A 24,823-nucleotide genomic window follows, 5' to 3' on the forward strand; every position below is an offset into this window, starting at 1 on the left:
CTTAAGATTGCCTTAAGGAATCAGCGAAGGATTCTCCTAGTATAGGGGAATCCTTAACTAGTGTGTACATCGGCTGCTCTTGGCCCCTTGACACAATGGAAGCCCTGAGCCAGGCTGGGGTGGGGCGGGTGTTGTGTCAAGGACAGGAATCTACTTGCTTCTTCTATTGCCCTCTTCTCTCCAGGTAGGCTGAGCGCTGCTCTGTTGCAAGTAGGGATTTAGCCCTGTATCTTTTGCAGAATCTCAGGGCAAACTCAACATTTTTTGGATTCCCTTTTTAAAGAGATACAAACACTTCATGCAAAAATATCTGAGAACATTTTGGGCCCGATTCACCAGTACATTTACTCCTGTTTTAATGGGGTAAACCTGAGCCAATGTGGAGAAATAATTCTGCTGGTTTATAGTTTCTAGGGAGGTTTTTTTTTCTTATTTTTTCATTTAAATGACTAAGAACATTTGCATGAAAATAAGATCTTAGAGATAATCCTCAGCAGATTCTGTGTTTATGACATTACAATCATCTCCTCAGAAATTAATTGTGATGTTGGTGAGGTTTATGACCGTGGGGGGGAGGGGGCGGGAAGCAGGAGCAGAAGAACCATTAAGAAACAAAGATCTGGTGTTCAGGCAAATATCCTTAGCAATCAAAACAATGAAGAGCAACACACAATTTTTTTTTCTAAATGTGAACATTTTTCACAGTTTGCCATAAGACATCACTGCTAAGGGGCCCTAAAGATTTCATTCCTATGGAATACGTACATGGACAGAAGAGCTGGGAGGGAACTGGATTTCCATTCTGATATGGAACAGAGCCAAAAAATTTCAAAATTTCCTGTGAAACAAAATTCTGAAAAAAAATTTCAGCTTGATCTAAATGCTTAGCTGTGATAGAACTGAAATGTCTCATTATGAATTTCAAGTTTTAAAAGGTCAAAATCATTGTTTTTATATAATTTTTTAGTTTGAAAAAGTAATTTCAAAATGAAAAATCAAAATATTCTATTCTGACAATGTCAAAAAGGCAGGACATTTTGACATTGAAATGCTTCGTTTGGTCAAAAATCAATATTTTTAAAAAATCATTTGTTTCAGCTAAAATTTTCCAACCAACTCTAGTGTAAATAAAGTGGCTTTCTACACTAGCAACTCTGACATTTGTGAAAAGAATGCATTTTTATCATAAAAATTGACAACTGGTCCATTTGGGTTCATTTTACCTTTGCAGACTCAAGTTCCATATTCTGCAGCACTTTACCACAACATTCAGAAAAACTGTTGCTTGATATTTTGTCTTCTGTTTCAAAGGCTAACTTTGTCACCTCCGGTCTCTCAGAAGTCTTTTGGGGCACCCTGGAGATCATAATGTTTTGATCACCCAAAAATGCACTTATCCCAACGTTACTAAAATGGCATTTAGAAGTCTCAGTGTTTTTAGAACACCCCACTTGACAATATCCTTTAATGCTACCAATATCCTCTTCCAAACAGGTGTCTTTATCTTTTCTAGTGAGATAGTTTGAGTGTTCTATAACTTGAATTCCTTTTTCTTTAGTATGTATTTTACCAGAAGCCATCTCTGTTTCCTTTGCTTGCATTCTATGTGGTAGACTCTTATTTTCTTGCTTCAATCTTAGCAACTTTCCTTCTATTCCGGAATTTTTATCTTTTATCAGCTCTTCATAGTTGATTCCAAGAGCAGACATTATTTCCTTCAATTCATTGTTTTCTTGAAGAATGTTCTCAATTACTTTCTGAGATTCTAGAAGCTGTTCAGAACTTTCCCTGTGGACTCCATCCATATCATTTTTTAGTATATGTTTTTCCTCTTGTAGATCAGAAATTGTTTGGTAGCATTTGGTTTTGCACTCATTCAATTCAGAAATCATTGTCATGTATTTATCTTGTTCACATTTCAGCTCACTCAAACTTCCCAATAAAGTTTCTTTGTCTCCTTCTAGTTGAGATATTATCTGTAAATTTCTCTCTCTATCTTCTTCCAGTTCATGAGTTTTTTTTATATATTTTTCTTTGTCTTGTAATAGTTTAGCTATTTCTCTGAAAAAGCTATTTCTCTCCTCTTTGAGACCAGAAAGCAGCTGGAAATATTTAATCTTCTTTTCATCAAGAGCTACAATTTTCTTGAGAAATTTATTTGATTCCATCACTGGTATTTCTTTTTCAGAATTTCTATCTTCCTCTTTAACCAGGTGAGAGACGTTCTTGGAAAGGATTTCAGTCTTACCCAAGAGAACACAAATCGCTCCTGGGCACCTAAAATTCTTTTCTTTTGAAACACTGTTATAACATTTACCATATATTTCCTCCTTGGCTAATAACTTTTGGGAAGAGTCAACATCAATTTCATGTACTGTTAATATGTGTCGAGAATATGCATCTATCTCCTCTTCTAGTGCACACATCTTCTGATAATATCTATCATTCTCTTCCTGTAACATAAGGAGTTTCTGTGAGTAACTCCCATTCTCTTTCATCAGTGCAGATATTCTTTGAGAATATATATCCACTAACTTCTCTAACTTATCTATTTCCACGGTATATCCATTGTTTTCTTCTTCTGCTGCTGATAGATAATGAACATGTTCAGAATATTCTTCCTCTAGTGCTAACCCTTTGTTTAAGTATAAATTTCTCTCTTGTGCAGGAGACAATATATTCAGTGGATACATATACTTATCTTCCTTCAGTGCAGACAGTTTTTGAGAGCATTTACTATATTCCTCTATCTGATCAGTCATTTGTTTGCATGATGACTTATCCTCATCTTCTCGTTCATACAGTTTCAGACATTGCTCTCTCTTTTCTTTCAGTTCAACCCTTTTTTGTAGACACACTTTTATTTGGTCAGTTAGATTCTCGGGTTGTTTACCCTTCTCTTCTGTCACAAAAATGTTCTTTTCTAGGCATCTTCTGTTCACTTCATCAAAGGTACAGATTGCTAAATGTTTTCCATGTTCATCCTTAAGTTCAGAGTTCTCTTGGGGATATCCCTCTAATTCCTTGTGTAGGACAGACATGTTTTGGTCACCTGGAATGCTTGCTGTATGAAATTTTGGTTCTGCTTCTTGCTCCCCAGTTTCATCATGTGCAACTTTGTTGGCTTTTTCAGAAATGCAAGTTATTGTTCTGATTTGTGCTTTCTCATCCCTTTTTTCTTCTTGCTCAGATTTCTCAGGACCATTTCTACTTTGATTTTTTCCATCATTTATTTCTTTATTTGAGTTTTTCTTTTCATCTGTGCTTTTCTGTATAGCTTTTTTATTTTGCAAACATTTTTCCATATAATCTTTTTCAACATGGAGTTTGAAAATTTCAGTCTCAGTGTTAGCAACCTTTTCCTTTAGAGCTTCAGAATCTTTACCAGAAGAAACTCCTTTCACAACATGCAAGACACCATTAGAAAGACAAAAGTTATTGTGATATGTCTGGTTGTAATTCAAATTCAGCATTTTGTTCATTGGGAAAACAGATTCTGATCTGACACCTAGGACCTTGTGGATTTCGGGTTCTAGCAAGACAAACTGAGGCTCAATCAAAGTGGCAACCGTGAAGACAGGCGAATGATTAGATGGTTGATTTATAGCTTGTTCCTTTAAGAGAAAGAAATATTCTTTGGTCCCCTTACTTCTCCCATCATTGCTTAGCCTCTCAGAGCAAGATAAGATTAGCTGTCTGTTTTTAAGCTGTCTTGGAGTACATCCAAACAACAGAGAAGCACCATCTGATCTTTGTGCACCAAGTATGACCTGGTAATAAAGAAAAGAGAAAGTGTCTCAAATTGAAAAACATAAGCTATAAGGAAAGTTGCCATATTGCTATTTCATATATACTTGCCTTTTGACTTGACCGTCTTGAAACATTTTATTACATATATATTGTTAGCCAATATCATATAATCTCTGAATGTCTTATACTCATGCTAAGCTTTCTTGTGGAAATCTACTAGTAGTTAAAGTGTGATAACCTCTGTTCTTTGTATGTGTAGAAGTATTAGAAACAAGATGTATGTGCTGTTAAGATTTGCCAAATAGAAATTGTGTGCTAGGTAGAGTTAGTATAAATGTCTCTATGGTCTACTCACATCTGGAATGTTATATATAAAACATAGATTAAAAAAAAAGGTCTGTGGAATCTGTGAAATTTTCTGTCATAAACAAGGGCAATATAAATATGGACAGAATTGAGTTCATAATTTGGAAGAGAGTAATGATATACCTGCTGCAAGGCTCTGTTCCAGACTGGTAATGTATTAACCTTTCTGTTTTGTGCTTATCCATCTTTAATTAATGAACTAATTAATTAATTGAGCCCAGTTATCAGACTTCTTATCAATAAAGTAATTGAACCATCAGTAATATTATTATATATTTCGCATATATTATTTAATGCAAAAAAATCCTTTGCCATGTAAACTTCCTTAATATGGGAAGCTGGAGAACCTAGAGAATTGTAATGAGATAGAGCTTTTCCCTTCTTTGCTGCTAGTTTAATCTAGCCCAGGCTGGTAAAGAATGAAAGTTGACATCCTTGTGAAGCTGTTGGGTAGCCAATGTGATATAAGTTTGTTGTCACTATTGAACACGGGTGAAATCCTGACTCCATTGAAGTCAATAGCAAAACTTCCATTGCCTTCAAAGGGGCCAGAATTTCAGCACAAGCATCTGGATCACATATGTTAGCACAACTTGCAAAAACTGATATCTTTGTCTGCAGACTCAGTAAAGATAAAGAGTCTTGACTGGACAAGGAGTTGAACCTCTAAGGGATTCCTGCCAAGTCTGGAGATGTCTGTTCATGTTCTGTGGAGAGTAGACTTCAGAAAGCCTTTCTCTTCTGCCTCCAGAGCTGTCAATGTGACACTTTTCATAAGCACAAAACTCACAAACACAAAATCCACATGAAACCTGCACTAAAAAGGTACTGCATAGTCACTGACCCATCAAAGCAAGAGTCTTCTAACAATGGTGGAAATAATAGTAATTACATTTGTAAATTGTTTTTCTTTAAAGAAGTCCTTGAATAAAACCCATAGGGATAGTATTATAGGGAAGGCTGACACTTCCCATTATAAGACCCCGTTTTCAGTTGCTTCATTCCAAAACTTTTTTTTAGACTGAAATTTTCTATGCTGGATATCTGCCTGAGGCTGAATTATTCTTGAAAGTTTCAACCAAAACAGTTCCACCATTTTTGAGAATTTGGCAAGGGAAAAATACATTGCTTTTCCACTAAAAACAATCATGGAAACCTTTTCTTTGAGAAGCTCTAATGCCCCCATGCTTTGGAGCAGGGACTTGAAAGTGCACTTGGGTGCCCTTTGTGTCAGGGATGTATCTTTTACTGTCCTTGTGAAAAACTACCCACATTTGGCTAAATTATAAGTCTTTAAAAAAAAAATCTTAGTTTGCACATGCTCAGGACAACTCAAAAGTCAGGAGTCAGAGTTTAAGGCCAGAAGGGACCACTAGATCACCTAATATGACCTCCTGTGTATCATAGGCCACCACCATCACCCACACAATAAACCCAACAACTGAAATTTGACCAATGTATTTCAGTCCACAGGAGAATCCTTTTCTGCAACTGTTTCAGTTTTAATTCATCTTTCTTGAACATAGGTGACCAGACTTGTACAGAGCATCCCAAATGAGGTCTTCCTAGATTGTCCATGCAACCTTAATTCAGCCCCCTCGTGTGTCTGCATTATGATACAGTATTTAATTACATGATCATATATTATTTTTTCCACAGGATCCCTGCCTCATTCAGGGTACAGGATAGACCTGTTCTGGGAATGAATGAGGGCTGATTAACTGTAGGAATTCCACCTCATTTGTTGCAGAAGTAGAAAGTGTGCAATGAATGAGGTGGGTAATTGCAGGAAGAGAAAGGATGGTCCCAGGATTAAGGCAGTTGAATGGTTTCCTAGAGAATTAGATTCTATTCCTGCCTCTGCCACAGAGTTTGTACATGATGCTAGTCAAGTCACTTAAAGCACATTTTTCACAGGTGATCACTGATTATCTGGCCCTCTTTTTCTGAGCACCCAATTGGAGACCCCGGTGTAAGGGACCAGGGCATAGGTGGTCTGACCTAGCAGTCATAGCTGGGCTGGAGTTCACACATCAGGGACAGTAGCAAGAGTTGGGGTCAAAGTCAGGCCGGGGTTGGAGACTGTATATCAGAGGTAGTACCAAGCTATAGTCAGGATGCAAGAGTCAAGATCGGAGTCAGGCTGGGATCAGAGGCCAGCAATCAAGATACGAGGTGAGGTCTGGAAAACCAGGAGGCCCAAAGTCTGTGTTATTGCACAAACAACTTCCTAGGACACCCTCCTTGCTTAAACGGGTGGTTGGCCAATCACAGGGCCACAGCGTACTGTCACTCTGGCTGCCTTGGGCAGTACTTCCAGTGGCTCCTATTCTCCTGGGTGTGGCTCTGCATGGTCTTCCCTGTGGCACTGTGAGACCATCAGTCTACCAGGCTCTGCAGACCCACATTAGAGTTCCTGCATCCTTACACCTCTGGGGCCTGAAGTGCTGAATTCACAGCTGCAAGTGAAGTCAATGGGAGCTGTGCTTTGAACATATAAAGTGCTAGATAATGCTAAGTACTCTGCAAAATCAGACTCTAGGAGTCTTAAATTGGGTACCCAAAATTAGAGGCTACTTTTCGCCTTAATCTTTTCTGTGCTTCAGTTCCCCATCTGTAAAATGGGGATAATACTATGGATATTGTGATGATTAACACATTAATGTTTGTGAAGTACTCAGATAAAATAATGATAAGTATCATAGAAAAGTCCATGAGGAAATTAATAATTCTGTTTTCAGTGCAGGGTTTGAATAGTGTACAGTAATACAGCAAGGGACCAAACACTGAACAATGAGGAGAAATCAAAATGTTGAATAGATGCTCATTCAGTGAGCACTCTCATCCTGTGCATTGAATAAGGCAGGGTTTCTGTGGAAAATATATGTGATCATGTAATTAAAGACTGTATCATAACACATACACACAAGGCATTTCCTAACTTTTTAATGTAGTTTTTTGTATGTAATATATATCTGTATAATAAGGGCTACTTTAAAGTGTAATTAGTGCAAAGGAAAATGACTGTTTGCTGACTATGTTTTGTCTACCCCACAGTAAATAGTTGTTTTCCAGGAGCCAGTTTCATATCTTTAGGATTGTTCTCACCTATACACATTGTGATAAAAACAAGAAACTGTGGTATTAAAATGCAAATACATATATTTTCATATATATATATATATCCCTCTCGTGTCCTAGGTAACATTAGTACTATGCCTGTAGGAACTGACTGCATGAGTGAACTCATGAGTATAACTCCCTGTTGACTAGAAACACTGCAATGATGATCACTCTCCAATCACTGGACAGAACAGACAGCCTTACTGCACTGTAAGAGCAATATTTGTTATCAAATGCTGTGTGAATTGTCCACTGATTTTCATAATATGCTAAGTACAACACTAAAATCCCCAAGGTTTTATCAAAGTAACTTTTCTCTTTCTAAGCAAGGACATAACATAAGTACTTAGGATAAAAACCTACCCTTCCATATTCACTATCGCTCTCTATTGCCTATTCTGCACCTGAACATTATGTGGAGTTATCACTGCCATTGAAGGTGAAATCCTTGCTCCATTGAAGTCAATAGCAAAACTCCCATTGACTTCAATGGAGCCAAGACTTTACCCTGAACCCAGAATATGTCATCAGGATCCACAGTGGAGATCCAAGAGCTGGAATTCATTATTTTATTATACAAACAGAAAATCTGTGTGTTATATATGCATAGTAATAATGTCTGTAAGGGGAAAATACCAACATGTAAATAGTATTTTTCTGGGTAGATCTGTCTCCACCTTAGAGCAAAATTTTGACAGCTTGTTCTGGAAGACATACTTGTATACTAATTCCTAAATTCACTCTGTCTGCTCCTTATTTATCTTGTGACTCACAGATAATGCTGTGCTTGCAAAGTTAGCAAAAAATAGCAACAACTTTCTTCTCACCTGTTCAGCGTCAGCTAGCCTAGGTTCTTCAACAATTTCCACCAAGGCACTGGAGCTGTGCTCCAAAAATGGTACAGGAAGTTCCTTTGGCAACCCCTCCACATTATTAAGCCAGCTATAGCCACATTCTGATGCTATCTCTGTTACAATAGAGCATTTGAACAGGTGTAAGGCTGCTGAATGACGTACGCCAAGTAACAAAAAATCCGGCATGAAGCATGAGAATGAAAAATATTGTAAGGTCTATACATGCAAAACCAATATGATATGAGATTAATCACACACATTTTGATGGGCAGATGAACACTGTGATTTGATCATAAAATATACTAATAAATAATAATATTTACAATATAACCCCTTTTTCACAAACTAGTTGGGAATTGAGGCGTACATAAAATCGAAACTTTCATAAAATTGGACATCTCAAAATTACATTAGGTACGATGCATATGTTGCAGTATGGTACACTTTCTTTTTGTCCTTCAAATGAGTGCAAAGTAATTTCCAATGCACTGGAGGCATCAGAATGAGAAGGGATGTCAACTTGTTTATTATCGACATAACTTTCATTATGTGATTTTTTTTCCATCTAGAAAAATGGTTTGTATAACCGGCATTTATAAGATTGATGTTTGTAAAAACTGAGGTTCTACTGTAATAGTAATAAGTTCTTATGTAGGGTTTTTCATCCACAAATCGCAAAGTGCTTTACAAAAGGAGGTTAAGTGCTATAGATGTGATTTTCAAAAACGGCCTACATTTGCTTCCATTGAAATCCACTGAAAAACTCCTATTGACTCCAATGGGAACAGCTAGGTGAATGCTGAGCTCTTTTGAGATCCAAGTGATCAGGACGTTGGTTTTGTATCTGATCTGAAAGACAACTCCTCCAGTCGCACAGCACACACAAATGCTACCCTGCAACATCGGTTCAGTAGTGACTTACAGGGAGACGTGTCTCGTAATGAATCACCTCTACAACTTCTTGCAGCTCCTAGGCATTTCCTCAGAGGTCTCACATTCAAGTACTACCAAAGCCCAACTTTCTTGAGCTTATGAGATATGTTGGGATTAGAGTTCACAATAGCATGGCAGCAGACCACATACATCTGATAAATCCAAACATCCCCTTAGACACATACATATGCACCCCTTAATGAAACACTTCCATAACTAGTAGTGCATATGAAATAAAACAGAATTCCTACTTGCTGTTGTATGAGACTGTTTGGTATGTTGTAGAAAAGATGGAGTTTGACTAGCTTTGTTTCTGACTGGATCCAAGACTGCCTCCCTCTTCAGATTTAGCTGCTCCTCCTGGAAAAATAGGTCAGCATTCTTAATGGGGGAAAAAGGAGGAAAGGAAAAAATAATATAATAAAACTAGAAGTTTAATAATATATCACAAATTACTGCACCATTTTCTTTATTGTGTTCCTTACATTTTTTTTCCCAATCCCAATTTCCGCTTCCCAACCAATCACACTTTGTAACAATAAATATTTTCTTTTCTATAGCACCTTCCATCTAATGTTTTCGGCATGCTTTATAAATGTGCAAAGAAACTGGAGGTTGGTATTAGCCTGATTTTATGCATGGGGAAACTAAGGTACATAGCAGCTAAGGGACTTGCCCATAGCATTAGTTTGAAAGAGTTGGGAGTAGAACCCAGTTCTGTGACTCGCCATCCTGTAAAGACCATTCTTCCTTTCCTAGGCATAAGAAGCTATTTAATTATGCATTTAACTTGGATGTCCCTGGTGTCAGCTGAGATGACAGCAATCATACTAGTGCAGCTGAGGTGGTAAACCAGTAGCAAATTACTAACCCTAGGGAGGAAGGAGAGCATAGAAGGAATTGTGCCTTTCTGATCATGCACCACCTCATGGCAGAGTACAACAGCAGAGGAGATCCATTTAAATGACTTGCACAGGAGATAGGTATTGAATCACACAAATTTCCATTCATTTCAGAACAGAAGTGTTCACAGATGTGTGCGACAATGCAGGAATTTTGAAGTTATTTGATAATTCACAAAAATACATCAGGCAACCTTTTTTTAAAATTAAATCTTGTTTTTCTAAATTTCAGGGTGACTTTTCATGTCAAAACACCCCTGGGAAGTGTCATATTGTCCATTCTTTAAAAAGAAATAATCCAAAAGATAAGATGGCTACACAGCAGTGATATAATAGAAAATGCTGTGACACCATAGATTGTTACATGAAAATATATATTATGGAATTACATTGCCTACCAAATCAATTCAGCTGTCCCCTCCCACATCCTTCTCCCTCATTCCATCCATTCACCTGGCCTCTGATCTTTATTTCTTGTGAATACCTAATTAACAAAGGAACTGATGTTTTCAGTCAGTTGCCTGTCCAAAATTTTTTTGTTCATGTGCACACTGAGGAAAACGCAGCCGAGCTGAGCTCAGTGCCCTGCTCATATCTCTGAGCATGCTCCATAAGAATCCAGACCTTTCAATGAGCTTTGCGTGATTAGAACCTGGACTCACGTTGAGCTCACTGCAGGACCAGGGCCTAATTCAGTAATATTGCATGAAGAAGTTTAGCAATTATACTAGCTTTCAAGGATTGTAGACATGCCTATTGCTTGATGCTTTTACTGATAGCTTTACCATCCTTTATGCCTTACTATGACATATGTATGTAGGCACATTTCCTTTCTGAGTGAAGAACAGTCAAATGTTCCCATTCATTGCTTCAATAACAAATATTAAATAATGATTAATCGCATGGACTGGCTGAAAAGTTACCAAACTTTAAAATCCTCCTTTTTATATTTCACACTGTTCATCATTTTACAGTAATGATGGGACACTAATGAGATTAACATGTAAATCAGGACACTTTGCAAGTGCTCCGTCTTGGATACTACAAGACCAGTGCAATGAAAAGATCAGTGAACCCTACTGAAATATAGGGGGGAAAAAACCCTCACCAGTACTACAATATACCACTGGAGGTCTCCCTCCTCCTTTTACTATACACAGCTTAAAGCTGTGCCTCAGTATCCTAAAGTAACGTTTCATGCTAGAATAATTCTCATTAATGTTTTACAAAAGAGAAAAAATATAACCACCAATCCAGAAAATTACATGTGGTGCTGTTGTTGCTGTTTGACATGACATTTAAGGGATTCAACCGTCTATCAAACAGAAAGAAATATGCTGTGTAAATTAATCAATCAATGTATTTAGGGACACTTTGCACACTGAAGGATACCAATAGTTCTGTTCCTTGGGTCTTGACATCTTCCTACAAAACAAGGCTATGTATTATAATATATGGAGATATACCTATCTCATAGAACTGGAAGGGACCCTGAAAGATTATTGAGTCCAGCCCCGTGCCTTCACTAGCAGGACCAAGTACTGATTTTTGCCCCAGATCCCTAAGTGGCCACCTCAAGGATTGAACTCACAACCCTGGGTTTAGCAGGCCAATGCTCAAACCACTGAGCTATCCCTCCCCTATTAGTCCCAATCAAAAACCTGTCAAAAAGGAGTTATTAATATGCGAGGGAAAATCGTCTTGAGGTTAAGGCACTGGAGTGGGACTCCGAAGATTTGGGTTTGATTCATGTGTGTGACCTTGGGCAAGTCACCTATCCTCTTGGTTTCCCTTCTGTAAAATAGAGAGAATAAATACTTCCTTTATCTGGACCTTTATCTGCCTTATCTATTTAGAGAGTAAATTCTCCAGGCCAAAAATTGCTCCTTAATGTGAGTACTATAGCACTATAGAGTCCCAGTCTCAGTTGGAGCCTTTAGGTGTGTATGTAATATAAATATGTTTCAATGAAGCCCAGCTAACAATGTAAAACAAAGTGCACTTTCAAAACAAAGCCATATCTTTTAAAAACTTCAAATGTTAAAAAGCCTGGAGTATCTGAAGGCTGCCCAAGAGATAATTGGTGTGCAGGGCTAACCTGCAAGATAATTAAATTCCCGTGTTATAAGTTCAAACACTATCACACCCAAATATAGTACAGTGTTAGGGCACATTGCTTCTTTAGATACTCAGTGTGAGATGAGATTTTACACAATATGCCACGTCAGCCTCTAGTAATTGGATGTCACTGTTTCCACAAGACTTCTTGGCAAGTGATAACTTGCACTGATACAAAGAAACAAGCCCACATTGCCCCTTTCCAATGTGAGGCACATCTCCACAGTAAATAGACTTCACTCTCTTCTTTAGTTATGTCCCTAACTGTTCTTATTAGCCTAACAGCACCATAGTTATGCAAAGGTAAGCTATTGTCCTCCAACTCCTTACTCAGGCAAAACTCCTATTGGCTTCAATATTTGGAAAACACTGGACTTCTGTTAGAGTTTCTGCCTCAATAGGGATGGCAGGATCTGGTCCTAAATGAACACTGGGCTCACTGAAGCCTTTGAAAGGTAGAACAAAGCTTTGACAGAGAGTTAGGAAGAGGGTCAACAAATTCAATTGCCTCAAACAAGTCACTGTTCTACTGAATACTGAGAAGTCGGAATTTTTGTGTGAAATTTATCAGCTGACTAGAGTAACCATAGGACAAGATAAATCTCATTATCCTGCAATAGGTGCAAGGGCAAGTTAACCTCTTTCCAGGCACACACTACAAAGGTGGTACTTCAAAGGAAGAAAAAAATTGAGCATTATTATTTCTTACTAATAAAGCCATGAAGGCACCCTTGTTGTTAGCCCAGAGATAAGGCAACAAAATTGTCCATCAAGTTCTCCTTTTATACACCCTGCATCATATTTTAAAAAGCTGGAGAAAGAGATGGGCTTCCTGTTTCTTAGGCAGCTTTAACTTTTATGACCAACACGAACAGAAAACCAAAGCTCATACCTTAACAGCTTTACAGATATTTTTACCTACTCAATTTTCAAACATGCTGTGACAGACTGACAATATCCTACCTTATTAAATTAAGTTTGTTGTATTAAAAATGCAAATGTTTATGTACTATCATGGACTTGCATGGAACTTCCTTAGCTGAAAGATAGAATTAATGCAATCTCTGGGAGACAGGAGGAACCTCAAAGGACTACTGGGAACAATGTGTGTATAGTGAATTTCCTAGAAAATATCTGAGGGTCAGGGGAGGGCAAATAACACACTTCAAATGCATCCTTTTGAAGCTACCTCTGTGAGAGAGAAACCAATTATCTGTTAATTAGCTGATCCTGGAAACTCCAAATCGGAGACCCCAAAATTGTAGGAAGGGCGGACTAAATATGTAATGAGTGTGCTGTTCTGACCTGAAGCTGAGATTAACTTGAAACTACAAAGAAAACCCTTGGGTTGGGTTTTGAAGGATTGTTCCTTCCGTATTAGTGTTAGTGTGACGTCTGGTAAGTAAGTCCTTTTATTATTTTCAGTATGGTTTCTCTGTAGTGCTTTTACCTTAAGAATAAAATAGGCTTGCACAGGAAGTTCTGGATGGTAACTTATAACTGTGGGCAATCATTCTGGTATTGGGCTAGGTCTACACTACCCGCCTGAATCGGTGGGTAGAAATCGATCTCTCGGGGATCGAATTATCGCGTCTCGTCGGGACGCGACAATCGATCCCCGAATCGACGCTCTTGCTCCACCAGTGGAGGTGGGAGTAAGCGCCGTCGACTGGGAGCCGCGGAGGTCAATTTTGCCACCGTCCTCACAGCGGGGTAAGTCGGCTCCGATACGTCGAATTCAGCTACGCTATTCGCGTAGCTGAATTTGTGTATCTTAAATCGACCCCCCCCCGTAGTGAAGACCTGCCCTTGTTCTCTGAAAAGAAGGCAAAAGAAGCTTGCTTAGAAGCCTGTGAGGGTAGGGAACTGTTCAGCCTGGAGATACTCCATTCAGAAGGGAGAGAGAGACGTGAATCTCCATTTATGAGATGTGACTGCCAGGGAGGCCTGAGAGTGGTGCCCTCGCTGTACCACAGAGGGGGAGAACAGGTGCAGTTGCCCTGAACTGTGAAACATGCATTCTCCCAGTCTCAGCCATACAGACCTCCTTTCTCTACCTATTTTAAATAAACCATCCCTCCATGGCACACTTCATTGTCCGTGTCTGAGTGCCTCCCTGCCCCTCTAACAATGTACCAAGGAAGTGACATATTGGCTTTCAAGTTTCTCTGCCTTTTACTCTCCTTTGTAATAGCAGAAGTCAACAAATGATGTAAAATATTACTTTAGGGCCCAATGTTGCAGCAGTGAGCAGAAGAGTGCTGCTTCCCACTCAAGTAGAAATGATAACCAGTCATCCCGCCAGCCCAGAACTGTCAAGAGACACATGCAGTGAGGTAATTCTTAAACATGTGGGGCTCTATTTCACACCCCTCCCTATCGAATATAAAAGTAAAATTAATCACATTCTGTATTACATTCACTTACCCAGTTACCACTTACTGCTTTATTTTCTCCATTTTCCATTCCTGCAGGCAATAGCTCCTTTTCTCCTTCTTCTGGTAACTTTGCTCCCAGTTTGTCCTTTAAAGTGCTGTTTTCTTCCATAAGTTCTTCCACTCGTTCCTGAAGGCTGATCTCAGACAATTTCAGATCATAAACACGACAGCAAGATTCCTCTAATTTCCTTGTCAGGAAGTCTTCGTTGTCCTGGGAGTGCTGAAGTTTAGTTAGTAGGTTTGCTTGTTCTCTATTATTACCTTCTTCTTTTTCCTGTAACCTCTTCAGATTTTGCTGCAGTGTCTGTAGGTGGCTTTTCATGTAATGATCCACATCTTCAATGAGAGTTTTTATTTTAGCTATATTCACATCAAAGTGCAAAGACCCCTGAATTCCATTGAATACTGCTTCCAGTTTGCATCGGAGATATTGTACAGTTCCCTCTCCTAGCTCAGAGAACAGAAAAGCTGTAGTGGCATTGAGATCTAGGACTTCCTTTTCCAGCCTGGACACATGACCCTGAAGGGACAACTCCCGTTCTCTCAACACTGCTGTCTTCTGCTTCTGCTTTTGTTTGTAGTGCTCGAAATATGCTGACTGACTCTTTACTTCATCCTCTTTTGTCTTCAACTGGTCCTGAAGCCGCCATAGCTTTTCTTTTTGTTTTCTTTCTGCCTTTTCTTGTTTTTGAACCTGCAAGTTTCAGGGATTAGTATGGGAATGAAAACAACACTAGGCACATCTATGATTCAGAATCTATTTTCACAATATTTTTTCCTTTTCTTAATTGAGCAATAATTTTGCCCATCTCTTCTGAACCATCATATGGCCAAAGCCCAGGAATAATAGGAACAAAAACTTTTCAGAAATCAATAGGACTATATGATGTGGAGGTCAGAGCAGAATTTGGCCCATTACCTTGTCGCTTCAGCCACCACCAAAACATCGCAATTAAAAACCATGTTTGCTTTGATATTTAATATTTTAGTTCATTTTGCATAATGTAGGATACTCATCAAATCAAAATCCTTTTATGGACTAAAATGCATATAATCAGTTCCTAACTATACAACATATTATTGTTTAATATTTATACTGTAGTAGTGTCCAGAGGTCACAATTAGGTTTTTAGTCCCATTGTACTAGGTCAGGGTCTCAAAGTCCCGGTCCATGGGCCACCTGCAGCCCGAGAACCTCCACAATGTGGCCCGCTGGGCTCCAGCAATTTTGGGACCGGGTCTCTCCCTTGATCCTGCCTGCCGACCCCGGGCGATTTAAAATGGCCTGGGGCCCCATCCACCACCGGCAGCACAGAGAAGCAGAGCGGCTTCCTGTGCGCTCGCTTCACGTGGCTGCCGGCCCCTCCCTGTGGCCCCGGGGCTGGGCAGGGCTGTGCCTCCATGCGCTGCCCCCACCCCAAGTGTCCCTGCGGCCAATGAGAAGCTGTGGGGGCAGTGCATGGGGGCAGCAGCGTGCGGAGGCCCCCCAGCCTGCCCCGCGCCTTGGAGTCCCAGGTAAGCGCCGCACCCCCCCTCCCCACATACCCCCTCCCACCCCCAAACTCTCTCCCAGAGCTTGCACCCCCTCACCACACACCTCTCAGCCCCAAACTCCCTCCAGGAGCCTGCACCCCCACCCCCTCCTCCTGCACCCCCACCATCTGCCCCAGCCCAGAACCTGCACCCAGCACCCAAACTCCATCCCAGAGCCTGCACCTCAGACCTCCTCCCCTACCCAAACCCCCTCCTAGAGCCCAACCTCTCGCCCCTTCTGCACCGAAACTCCATCCCAGTGCCTGCACCCTGTATCCCAATCCCCCACCCCAGACCTCCTCCCCCATTCAAACTCCCTCCCAAAGCCTTAAGCAGGTGGGCGGCAGAGTTGTGGGGGGGTGGGTTCTGGGCGGCATGAGTGACATTATTGGCCCGCTGGGAATATTTGAGGACTGCACTGGCTCTAAGGTAAATTGAGTTTGAGACCCCTGTACAAGGTGCTCTTCAAACACATATGAAAAAACAGTTTTAGTCCGAAAAAGCTTACAATCTAACATAACAAGTGACATATGACATGTGGAGGGAAGAGGCGCAATGAAATATATAACTCAGAATTTGTATAATCATAAGAGTCAGTTAACCCATTTGCCCTCTAATTTAGCCATAATTAATTAGCTCAGTTATTATAGGGCCCCTGGAAATGTGGAAGACATGTGAATAAGGAAAGGGTAGTGGGCCTTGTTAGTCAGCTCACAGAGAGTGTTCCACATGTAAATGAATATGGATAATTTTCATTGTCAGATGAATCACATTACACTTTACATGAATGTGTGGGTCATGATATAAAGTCCAAATGTGTCAGATGAAAGAAAAACAAACATTTCTTATTTTATTAACTAGTCCTGAACCAACTAAAGGCCATCAAATAACATAATTCAAACTTGGGAATTTTTCAGCAGATACTGAAGCACAGAGAAGGCCTGACTGAGGCATTTGCAATATCCCATTAAGTACGGTTTCAGCTCAGTGTTTTTACACTCCAATCTATTGATTTTTAGGGGGCTTACTGATGAAACAGAAGTACAGTAATGAGATTAACACTAAGCATGAAAGTCACGCAGCGTCAGGCAGGATCAGACTATTAGGTTTAAACGAAATTACTTTCAGATGGGAGAATAGGAACTGTTTAGACAAATTCTGAAAAATATATTTTAGTTTCAAACTGGTTGATTTAGAAATTACTGAATTTAATACTATCTGTTATACCAAGACATTACACCCTAAAAGCACTGGAGGAGTTTGAATAATGCTACTGTGGTCTTAGCTCCCATGAAGGGAAAACCCCAACTGTAACCACCGCTTGGTAGAGAATAGGAGCACTCACTGAGTGGCAAATACGGCTTTGGAGACCAAGCATTCACCAGTATAAGCAATAAACCCTATAAAAATGCCAGTGGCTATCTAAGCAAAGGAGCAATTAGGATAGTACAGCTTTTGCCCTCAGAATATGAAATAGCTCTCAATTCACGTGGCGTGGGTCATTTAAAACATGCTGCCTGGTCTGGGGTAACTGATTCACCATCTTGCAAGTAATGGTGACAAACTGGCCTAAGAAAACTGAAGTAATGTAAGCATGGAAGGTGGACGAAGAGCTGTTGATTGAAGTATCAGGAGAAAAGCTGAATCAGAAAAAATAATTTGTGTACTTGGGAAGTACACTTAGTAGCATCAGATGGAGAGCTGGAGAATTGAAAAGAAGAATCGAATGTGAATGGGTGGAAGTAAAAAAGGTGGCAGGAGTATTATGGGACTGGCAATTAAGTAATAAACTGAAAGGAAAAGTGTATGTTGTGAGTGTTTGTCCCTCCCTGCTCTATGGAAGGTCTTAAAGAGATGGAAGAAAAGAAGATACAGGTAATAGAAAATATACTGAGAAGAATGGCAGGTGAGGGGAAGGTAGACAGAGTGCATATGGAAGAAATTATGGGGAAGATGAACTTGGGACCCTCAATGATAGGCTGGAGAGCACACATTTGAGGTGGGCTGGACATGTGATAAGAATGGGAGAAGAACGATCAGCAAAGAAAGCAGGGAGGAAGAGGACAGCAAGAAAGGATGAGGAGAACTAAGGATGCGATGGAAAGACTCTGTCAAGAGACATTTGAAGAGAAAAGGACTGGAACTCCAATTCCTATGAACCTGTTCCAGGGACCAGAAGAAGTGTCAAAGAATCATGGGCACCTCTAATCCTGGGTAAATGGAAAAAGGAGTTGAGAAGTGATGTGAAGCAATACTGAGACTGTACAGCAGTACTACAAGTGTGCTTCAGTGTGCGCAAGGATAGCACACTCATCAGCATACTGAAGGTCAGTAATAACAGTCCTGGTGACCTTAGTTTTAGAATGAAGATGCCACAGGTTGAAGAGCTGGCCATCCATGCAATACTCAATCCCAATTCCAGAAGAAAGGCGATCACCAATAAGAATCAAGATCATGGCAAGATAGATGGAAAAAAGGTTGGGTCAATAACACAGTCCTGCTTAACACCAGCACAGATGGTGAACGGGTCTGTCTCCAACCCATTACGAAGGACGGTGGAGGTCATCCCATCATAGAGCAGCCTGAGAATGCAAATGAACTTCAATGGACAACTGAACCTAGACAGCACCTTCCATATCACCTCACGATTGATGGAATCAAAGGCCTTAGTAAGGTCAATAAATGCCATAAACAATGGCTGGTGTTGTTCTCTACATTTCTCTTGGATCTGTCATGCAACAATCCACCCATGTATCTGACTTGCAATTCACTCTAAATCTTTTCTCAGGGGGCTATCGTAGCCTGGGGCTTTCCCTCAATATTGGGAAGACTAAGATGCTCCACCCAGCCTGCCCCAGCACAAGTTGCTCCCCATTCTCCCACAAATTGTCATCAGTGGTGAACTCCTGGAAAATGTTGAGCGTTTCCCTTACCTTGGTAGCCGTCTCTCCCAGACAGCCAATCTCGAAATAAAAATCAAACATAGGATCCGTTGTGCCAGCGCATCCTTCAGAAAGTTGCTTCATCATGTCTTTATTGACAGAGATCTGTGAATGGAAACTAAGATCCTGGTCTACAATGCAATAGTCATCCTCACTCTTCTTTATGGGTGTGAGACATGGGTGACATATTGAAGCCATTTTAAGTGTCTGGAGTGGTACCACCAGCGCTTCCTTAGGATGATTCTCCTTAACAGATGGGAAGATCGTCGCACCAATGCCAGTGTTCTCTCTGCAGCTAACATAACCAGTGTTGAGGTGAAGATTATGAAACATCAATTTTTCTGGGCTGGCCATTGTGTGCAGGCTGGTACTCATCTTCTGAAGCAAGTCCGCTTTTCTCAACTTAGTCATAGTAAGAGAACTCATGGGGGACAGAGGAAACACAACAAGGACACCCTGAAAGTATATCTTAAGAAGGGTGGCATTGATCCCACGAATTGGGAAGAGCTGGCCGGCAATAGACTGCAATGGTGTCGCATCATACATCAAGCCTTAGCCCAGTTTGAAGAGAATTGCCTTACTCAAGAGGCTGAGAAATGGTAGAGGAGGAAGGAAAGTGTACAGCATCCCGACCAGAGGTTGTGCTCTCACCAAGCAACCACCTGTCATAGAATCATAGATTATTAGGGTTGGAAGGGACCTCAGGAGATCATCTAGTCCAACCCCCTGCTCAAAGCAGGATCAATCCCCAACTAAATCCCCAAATGGCCCCCTCAAGGATTGAACTCACAACCCTGGGGTTAGCAGGCCAACGCTCAAACCACTGAGCTATCCCTCCCCCCATAGATGTGGGAAAACCCATAGAGCAGGAATTGGACTCCTCAGCCATCTTAAGTCTCATCAATGACTTTTTTCCGCCTGGCAGACATCATCCTTGTATCGAGAGATAGCTGCCAACGACTACAGGTATACTATGCTACACTGCCTTTCACTACATTAATGAGCTTCAAACGAAAATGCTGCAGTTGTAACTGCTGATGAAAAGGAAATATACCCATGGAAAATAAATCAGTAAAAGCTGCAATACTGTGAACCACACTACATCAAGTAGGCTTAGCTTAGATGGATATGTGCTGTTTTCTTAGGCTTGGTCTACACTTACCCCCCAAGTCGAAGTAAGGTACGCAAATTCAGCTACGTGAATAACGTAGCTGAAGTCGACATACCTTAGTTCGAACTTACCGCGGTTCAGACGCGGTCCACACGCGGCAGGCAGGCTCCCCGTCGACTCCGCGGTACTTCTCTCGTTGAGCTGGAGTACCGCAGTCGACGGGGATCACTTCCTGGTTCGATTTATCGCGTCCAGACCAGACGCGATAAATCGAACTCGGAACTTCGATCCCCAGCCGCCGAACTAGCGCGGCAGTGTAGACCAGCCCTTAGAGAATTTTCATTGCTTCTCTATTCAAGGGACTCATTAGATGAGCTATGAGCCAAAGCAGGTTGTTTATATAAAGAGAAAAAAATAAGTTTACTGATAAGCATTTTTAAAAAAAAAATCCCTATAGATATTTCTGTATTTATTTGCAATAGCACCTGCTATGTGCTAGGCATTTTTCAAACACTCAGGTATGGTCCATGTTCCACAGAACTGACAGTCTAAGGACAGACAAGTAGACAGACATTAGAAGGGGAAGGAAATGAAAACAACAATAGGCAAATTATAAATAAGACCATTTGTTTCACTCTAAGGAAGAAGAGGGACTTACATGTGGACAGGGCAAAGGCTTTGCAGATGAGCTTAGGGAGGTCAAACCATGCGTAGAAAGCCACATGGAAGTAGGCAGGGAGGTGACTATGTGAGATGCTGAATAAAAGTCAGACAAGGCTGGGAGAGTACTGGCAAATGATAAGTAGGGTGGGGCAGAGTTAAGAAGAACTTTGAAGGTGGAGACAGGAATCTTAAATTGGAAGCAATAGGGCAGCCAGTGGAGTGGTACAGAGCGGGGAGTTCCATGGTCAAATCAATGGGCAAGGATGACGAGTATAGCAGCTGCATTTCGTTCGGACTGAGGGAGGACAATGCATATGATTGGCAGGCTGAAAAAGAGGCTGTTTCAGTAGTTGAGACATCCATCCATGTCTCTTTATAACCTTCAGACCAGTGGTTAGGTTACTTGCCTGGGATGTAGGAGACCCAGGTTTGAATCTCTCCCCCCGATCTAGAGCATGGACTTGAACTCAGATTTTCCCCCTTCCTAGTGAGCACCCTAACCACAAGGCTCTTCTGGGATGGGCTTTCTCAATCTCTCCTGCTGAAGCTGTTCGCTTTGTATAACTACTTAAATATTCTTTGGGCCAAAGAGAGAAAAAATGACTCAATCTATTACTCACCCAACTCTAGCTGCAGTCCTGGATATAATGAGCTGATATAATGAGATTTAGCTACGGGGCTGGAAAGACCAGGACTGATCTGTGGAGAATGAAGATGTTGGCCTGGACATCTGGGACAACGGAGAAGGAGGAATCAAAGGTACCCCAGAGATTGTAGACATAAGTGATGGGAGGATGGTGGTGTTGTCAGCAATGACAGAAAAGTGGGGAAGTGGAAGGAGCGCTGATCCAGTTTAAGATGACAAGTCATCGAAGACATGTCAGCCAGACAGGCTGAGATGCAAGAACCAGTGGAAGGAGACAGTTTAGTGGTAGAAAGATTGATTTGCGAGTCATCCACATGGAGATAAGCAAAAGCATTTCATTTAAACAATATCCAACTTACCAAATCTGTCAGTTCCACCTGAAGGTTTCGGAGCTTCCCTTTAACACGTAGGTTTGCATTTTCTACCTGCTGTAGCTTTGCATTGAGTTGGTCAACTGTTTCAAAAAGTTTCTTCTGTGACAGTTCCAGCTCCTTTGCTCTACATCATTGAAAAATAGGATTGCTTCTGAATCAGTACATCACAATATTGTTTCAAGAGAAATAATCTATCATCAATTCTCTATTTACAGTCTTTTCTCTCGCAACAATAATAATAATTAACACACCACCACTGATCATTCATAGTTAATAACTGATCATTGATAACTAATTAACAATTAATTATAAATAGTGTTTGCATGCATGTAGCACATTTCACTGGAAAATCTCAAAGGCCTTTATGGGCTCTACTTAATTGTAAATATCTACATTACAATCTTTCTCTGGGATACAGAGATGCACAAGGAGGAAAGGATACTTGCGGTTTGAAATCCATAAGCAAACAGAAGCATTTCATTAGTGGTTTATGGCAGCCCGTTGTGGCATACAAAATGGACACCTACCATAACTGGGCATACTTTGTAGCCAAAAGAGACATGGTTATCTGACACCAGGATTCTGCTAGACCCATGACTGGTGAATGTAAATGTTACCATCAGCAACAGTAACATCATATATTCCTCCTGTTTAGAGAACCAGTAGGAAGTACCCCACCATGAGTTATGCTGGCTTAATGCAAGACATACTGCCCTGTAACATCTCTTGTAAGGTATCTTTCATACTGGACATTAAAGCTTGCTATGACTTATACCCATCTGCTTTGGCTTTTGGCAATAAAACTGAGATTTAGCACAAAATATGTTCCTTTCCTTGTTAGTAACCTCTCTGTAGCCTAGGCTCACAACATGAGAGCCAGCTTAGACTCCTCCCTCTCAAACAGGACATATCCAAATCTTGTCCACATTCTAAACACTTCTAAAACCCAAATCTTCCCCTGGCTTATGGTCAAAAATGCTTTTCTAGTCTCTGATCATCTCCTGTCTCAAATAGCACAACCTCCTTTTCGCCAGCCTCACTGATACCCACCTCATCTTCCACCGCCTGTATCCTACCCTAGGCCTTGTCTCATTGTTATGTCCTCCCACAATGATGCCCCATTCCTCTCCTCTTCTCAATCCCATCTCCATACATTTTACCATATAGTCTTCTATGTGTGAAGGGCCCTTTCTAATCTAATATGCCAAGTCACCAGCCTCTTGTTATGCAAGTCTCTCTTGGAAACCCCACTTCTTCCACAAAGCATATGTTTAAAATAATTATACACTCACTTCTCAAACAAACAACCTTACAAAGTCCTGCCCTCCTCTAGATTTCTCTGTGCATCCTGCAAGATCTTCAGGCCACAGACTGTCTATTTGTGCGCACGCTGTACAGGCTGAGACCTTTGGTAATAAACAAATAAAATATACCGATGCAGGCAATTATCTTCGAATGTCCTTTTGAACCTACCCGTATATCTTCTATCTCATCTAGCTTTGCTTTGAATAGCACTATTGCCATGCATCAAGAACCATTCACCCAGGGCAACTGATGCTTAATGGAGTCATTAGTTTGAGCAATACTGTTACTGATTTTGTTTGACAATACAAAGCAAAATTACAAATGGACACATAATTGACATCAACCATTATTTGATTCCAAAATAAACTTTTCACTTTAAAAAGTGGAAGAAATATAAACTATGTTACCAGTATATTCAAATAAGTCCAGTGGTCTTAAATGTGTGAATTATGTAATAAAATGATAGACTTTGATCATTAGAATTATAATCTGATAATTCAGTCAGTCTGGAATCCATGTTTTCATTCATTCTAGAACTGTTAAGCTATATTATGACATCCAATAGAAAAAGCACATATTTTACATACTTTAAAATCTAAAATACAAAAAATGCATTTACCTGTTTCCTTGTGCAGAATTAGACTTTGTGTAGTCCTCTAAAATGTCTTTCAGTTTTTGCTCTGACTTTTCCAGCTGTTTTATTCTGAGATTCAAGGTCTCCACTTCAGCAGTGTTTACTGCCCCTTCAGACTCCCTTGCACTTCCATGCTCTACATCTTCTAAATCCTGGAAAATCCAGGAAGTATCAATTTTAACATTAAGATTCAGAACATCAAATCCTTCATTACTGGGTGCTCTAACACAATAACAAAATTCTTGTCCTCTTTCAGATGAAGGCTCCATGATTAAAAAATATATTGTTTAAGTTTCACCACTTGTAATGCAATCTGAATGTTTTCTTTTTTCAGAAGATGTTTAAGTGCCCGCCTTAGCGTCTGTGGTGCTCAGATGAATGCCTTTTATCAATACTGAACACGTTTATTATTCATGAGAGAAACACATACATTTCATTAGCCCAAAAGTCATTCAAAATGTATGAAGGGAGTCTCAGTTTACCGCAAAAGAGAACTCCATACAAGACATTATGAGTCAAATTCATGGAGGAGTTATGCATCACACCTGGGACTGAAGTGGACGTAATTTCCTGGTAAACACAGAGGAAGATAACAATATGAAGTACTTTTATGGGTTTACAATAGTTCTTCTGCTCCTAGCACAACTGTGTCATTCTTTGGATTGTCTGAATGCAGAAAAACAGAGAGTAAGCAGAAGAGGCATTTACTGGTTCAAAAGGCAAATTATGAATATTTATGAGAAACATTCAGAGTCTTTAATTGATAGTTAAAAGTGGGCAGGGTGAAAACGTATTTCTGCTTCGGTCTTTTATAGAGTTATGTTCCAAAGTATTTTCTGAACACAAAATGTTACAACAGAGATAAAGTGACTCACACACAACCAGAGAAATACTGGCTAAAGTCTTCTGATATACAGACATCTCGTAACTTTAAAAAGTCTCCTCTGCAACAGAAAGAAAACAAGGAAGTCTTGCTTGCAGCTAAAAGCCTACAGAAGAATGTTTTCAAGATGGTATGAGAAGATGCACATAAAAATTCCATTACTTATTAACAGGATTTTATCTCCGCATTTCAAGTATATCATTTTGGAAAATATATTTATTATTAATTTGTATTGTATTTACGTATTG

General features: G+C 40.2%; 1 protein-coding gene across 1 annotated transcript in view; it reads right to left on the reverse strand.

Annotated features, from left to right (window-relative positions):
- CUNH4orf50 (chromosome unknown C4orf50 homolog) overlaps positions 1 to 23,961 on the reverse strand; it is an 85,594-nt gene extending 61,633 nt beyond the window's left edge. Inside the window, exons 1-6 of the mRNA XM_026648172.1 lie at positions 23,678 to 23,961; positions 21,739 to 21,877; positions 14,474 to 15,178; positions 9,278 to 9,407; positions 8,067 to 8,206; positions 1,224 to 3,770 (exon numbers count right to left, since the gene is read on the reverse strand). Of these exons, the coding sequence (XP_026503957.1) occupies positions 1,224 to 3,770; positions 8,067 to 8,206; positions 9,278 to 9,407; positions 14,474 to 15,178; positions 21,739 to 21,877; positions 23,678 to 23,961 (3,945 nt within the window). The remainder of the gene's footprint in view (positions 1 to 1,223; positions 3,771 to 8,066; positions 8,207 to 9,277; positions 9,408 to 14,473; positions 15,179 to 21,738; positions 21,878 to 23,677) is intronic.
- Positions 23,962 to 24,823: the final 862 nt, after the last annotated feature.

This window comes from Terrapene carolina, unplaced genomic scaffold (assembly GCF_002925995.2).
Source record: "Terrapene carolina triunguis isolate 2854851 unplaced genomic scaffold, T_m_triunguis-2.0 Scaffold66, whole genome shotgun sequence".
NCBI classification, from domain to species: domain Eukaryota; kingdom Metazoa; phylum Chordata; order Testudines; family Emydidae; genus Terrapene; species Terrapene triunguis.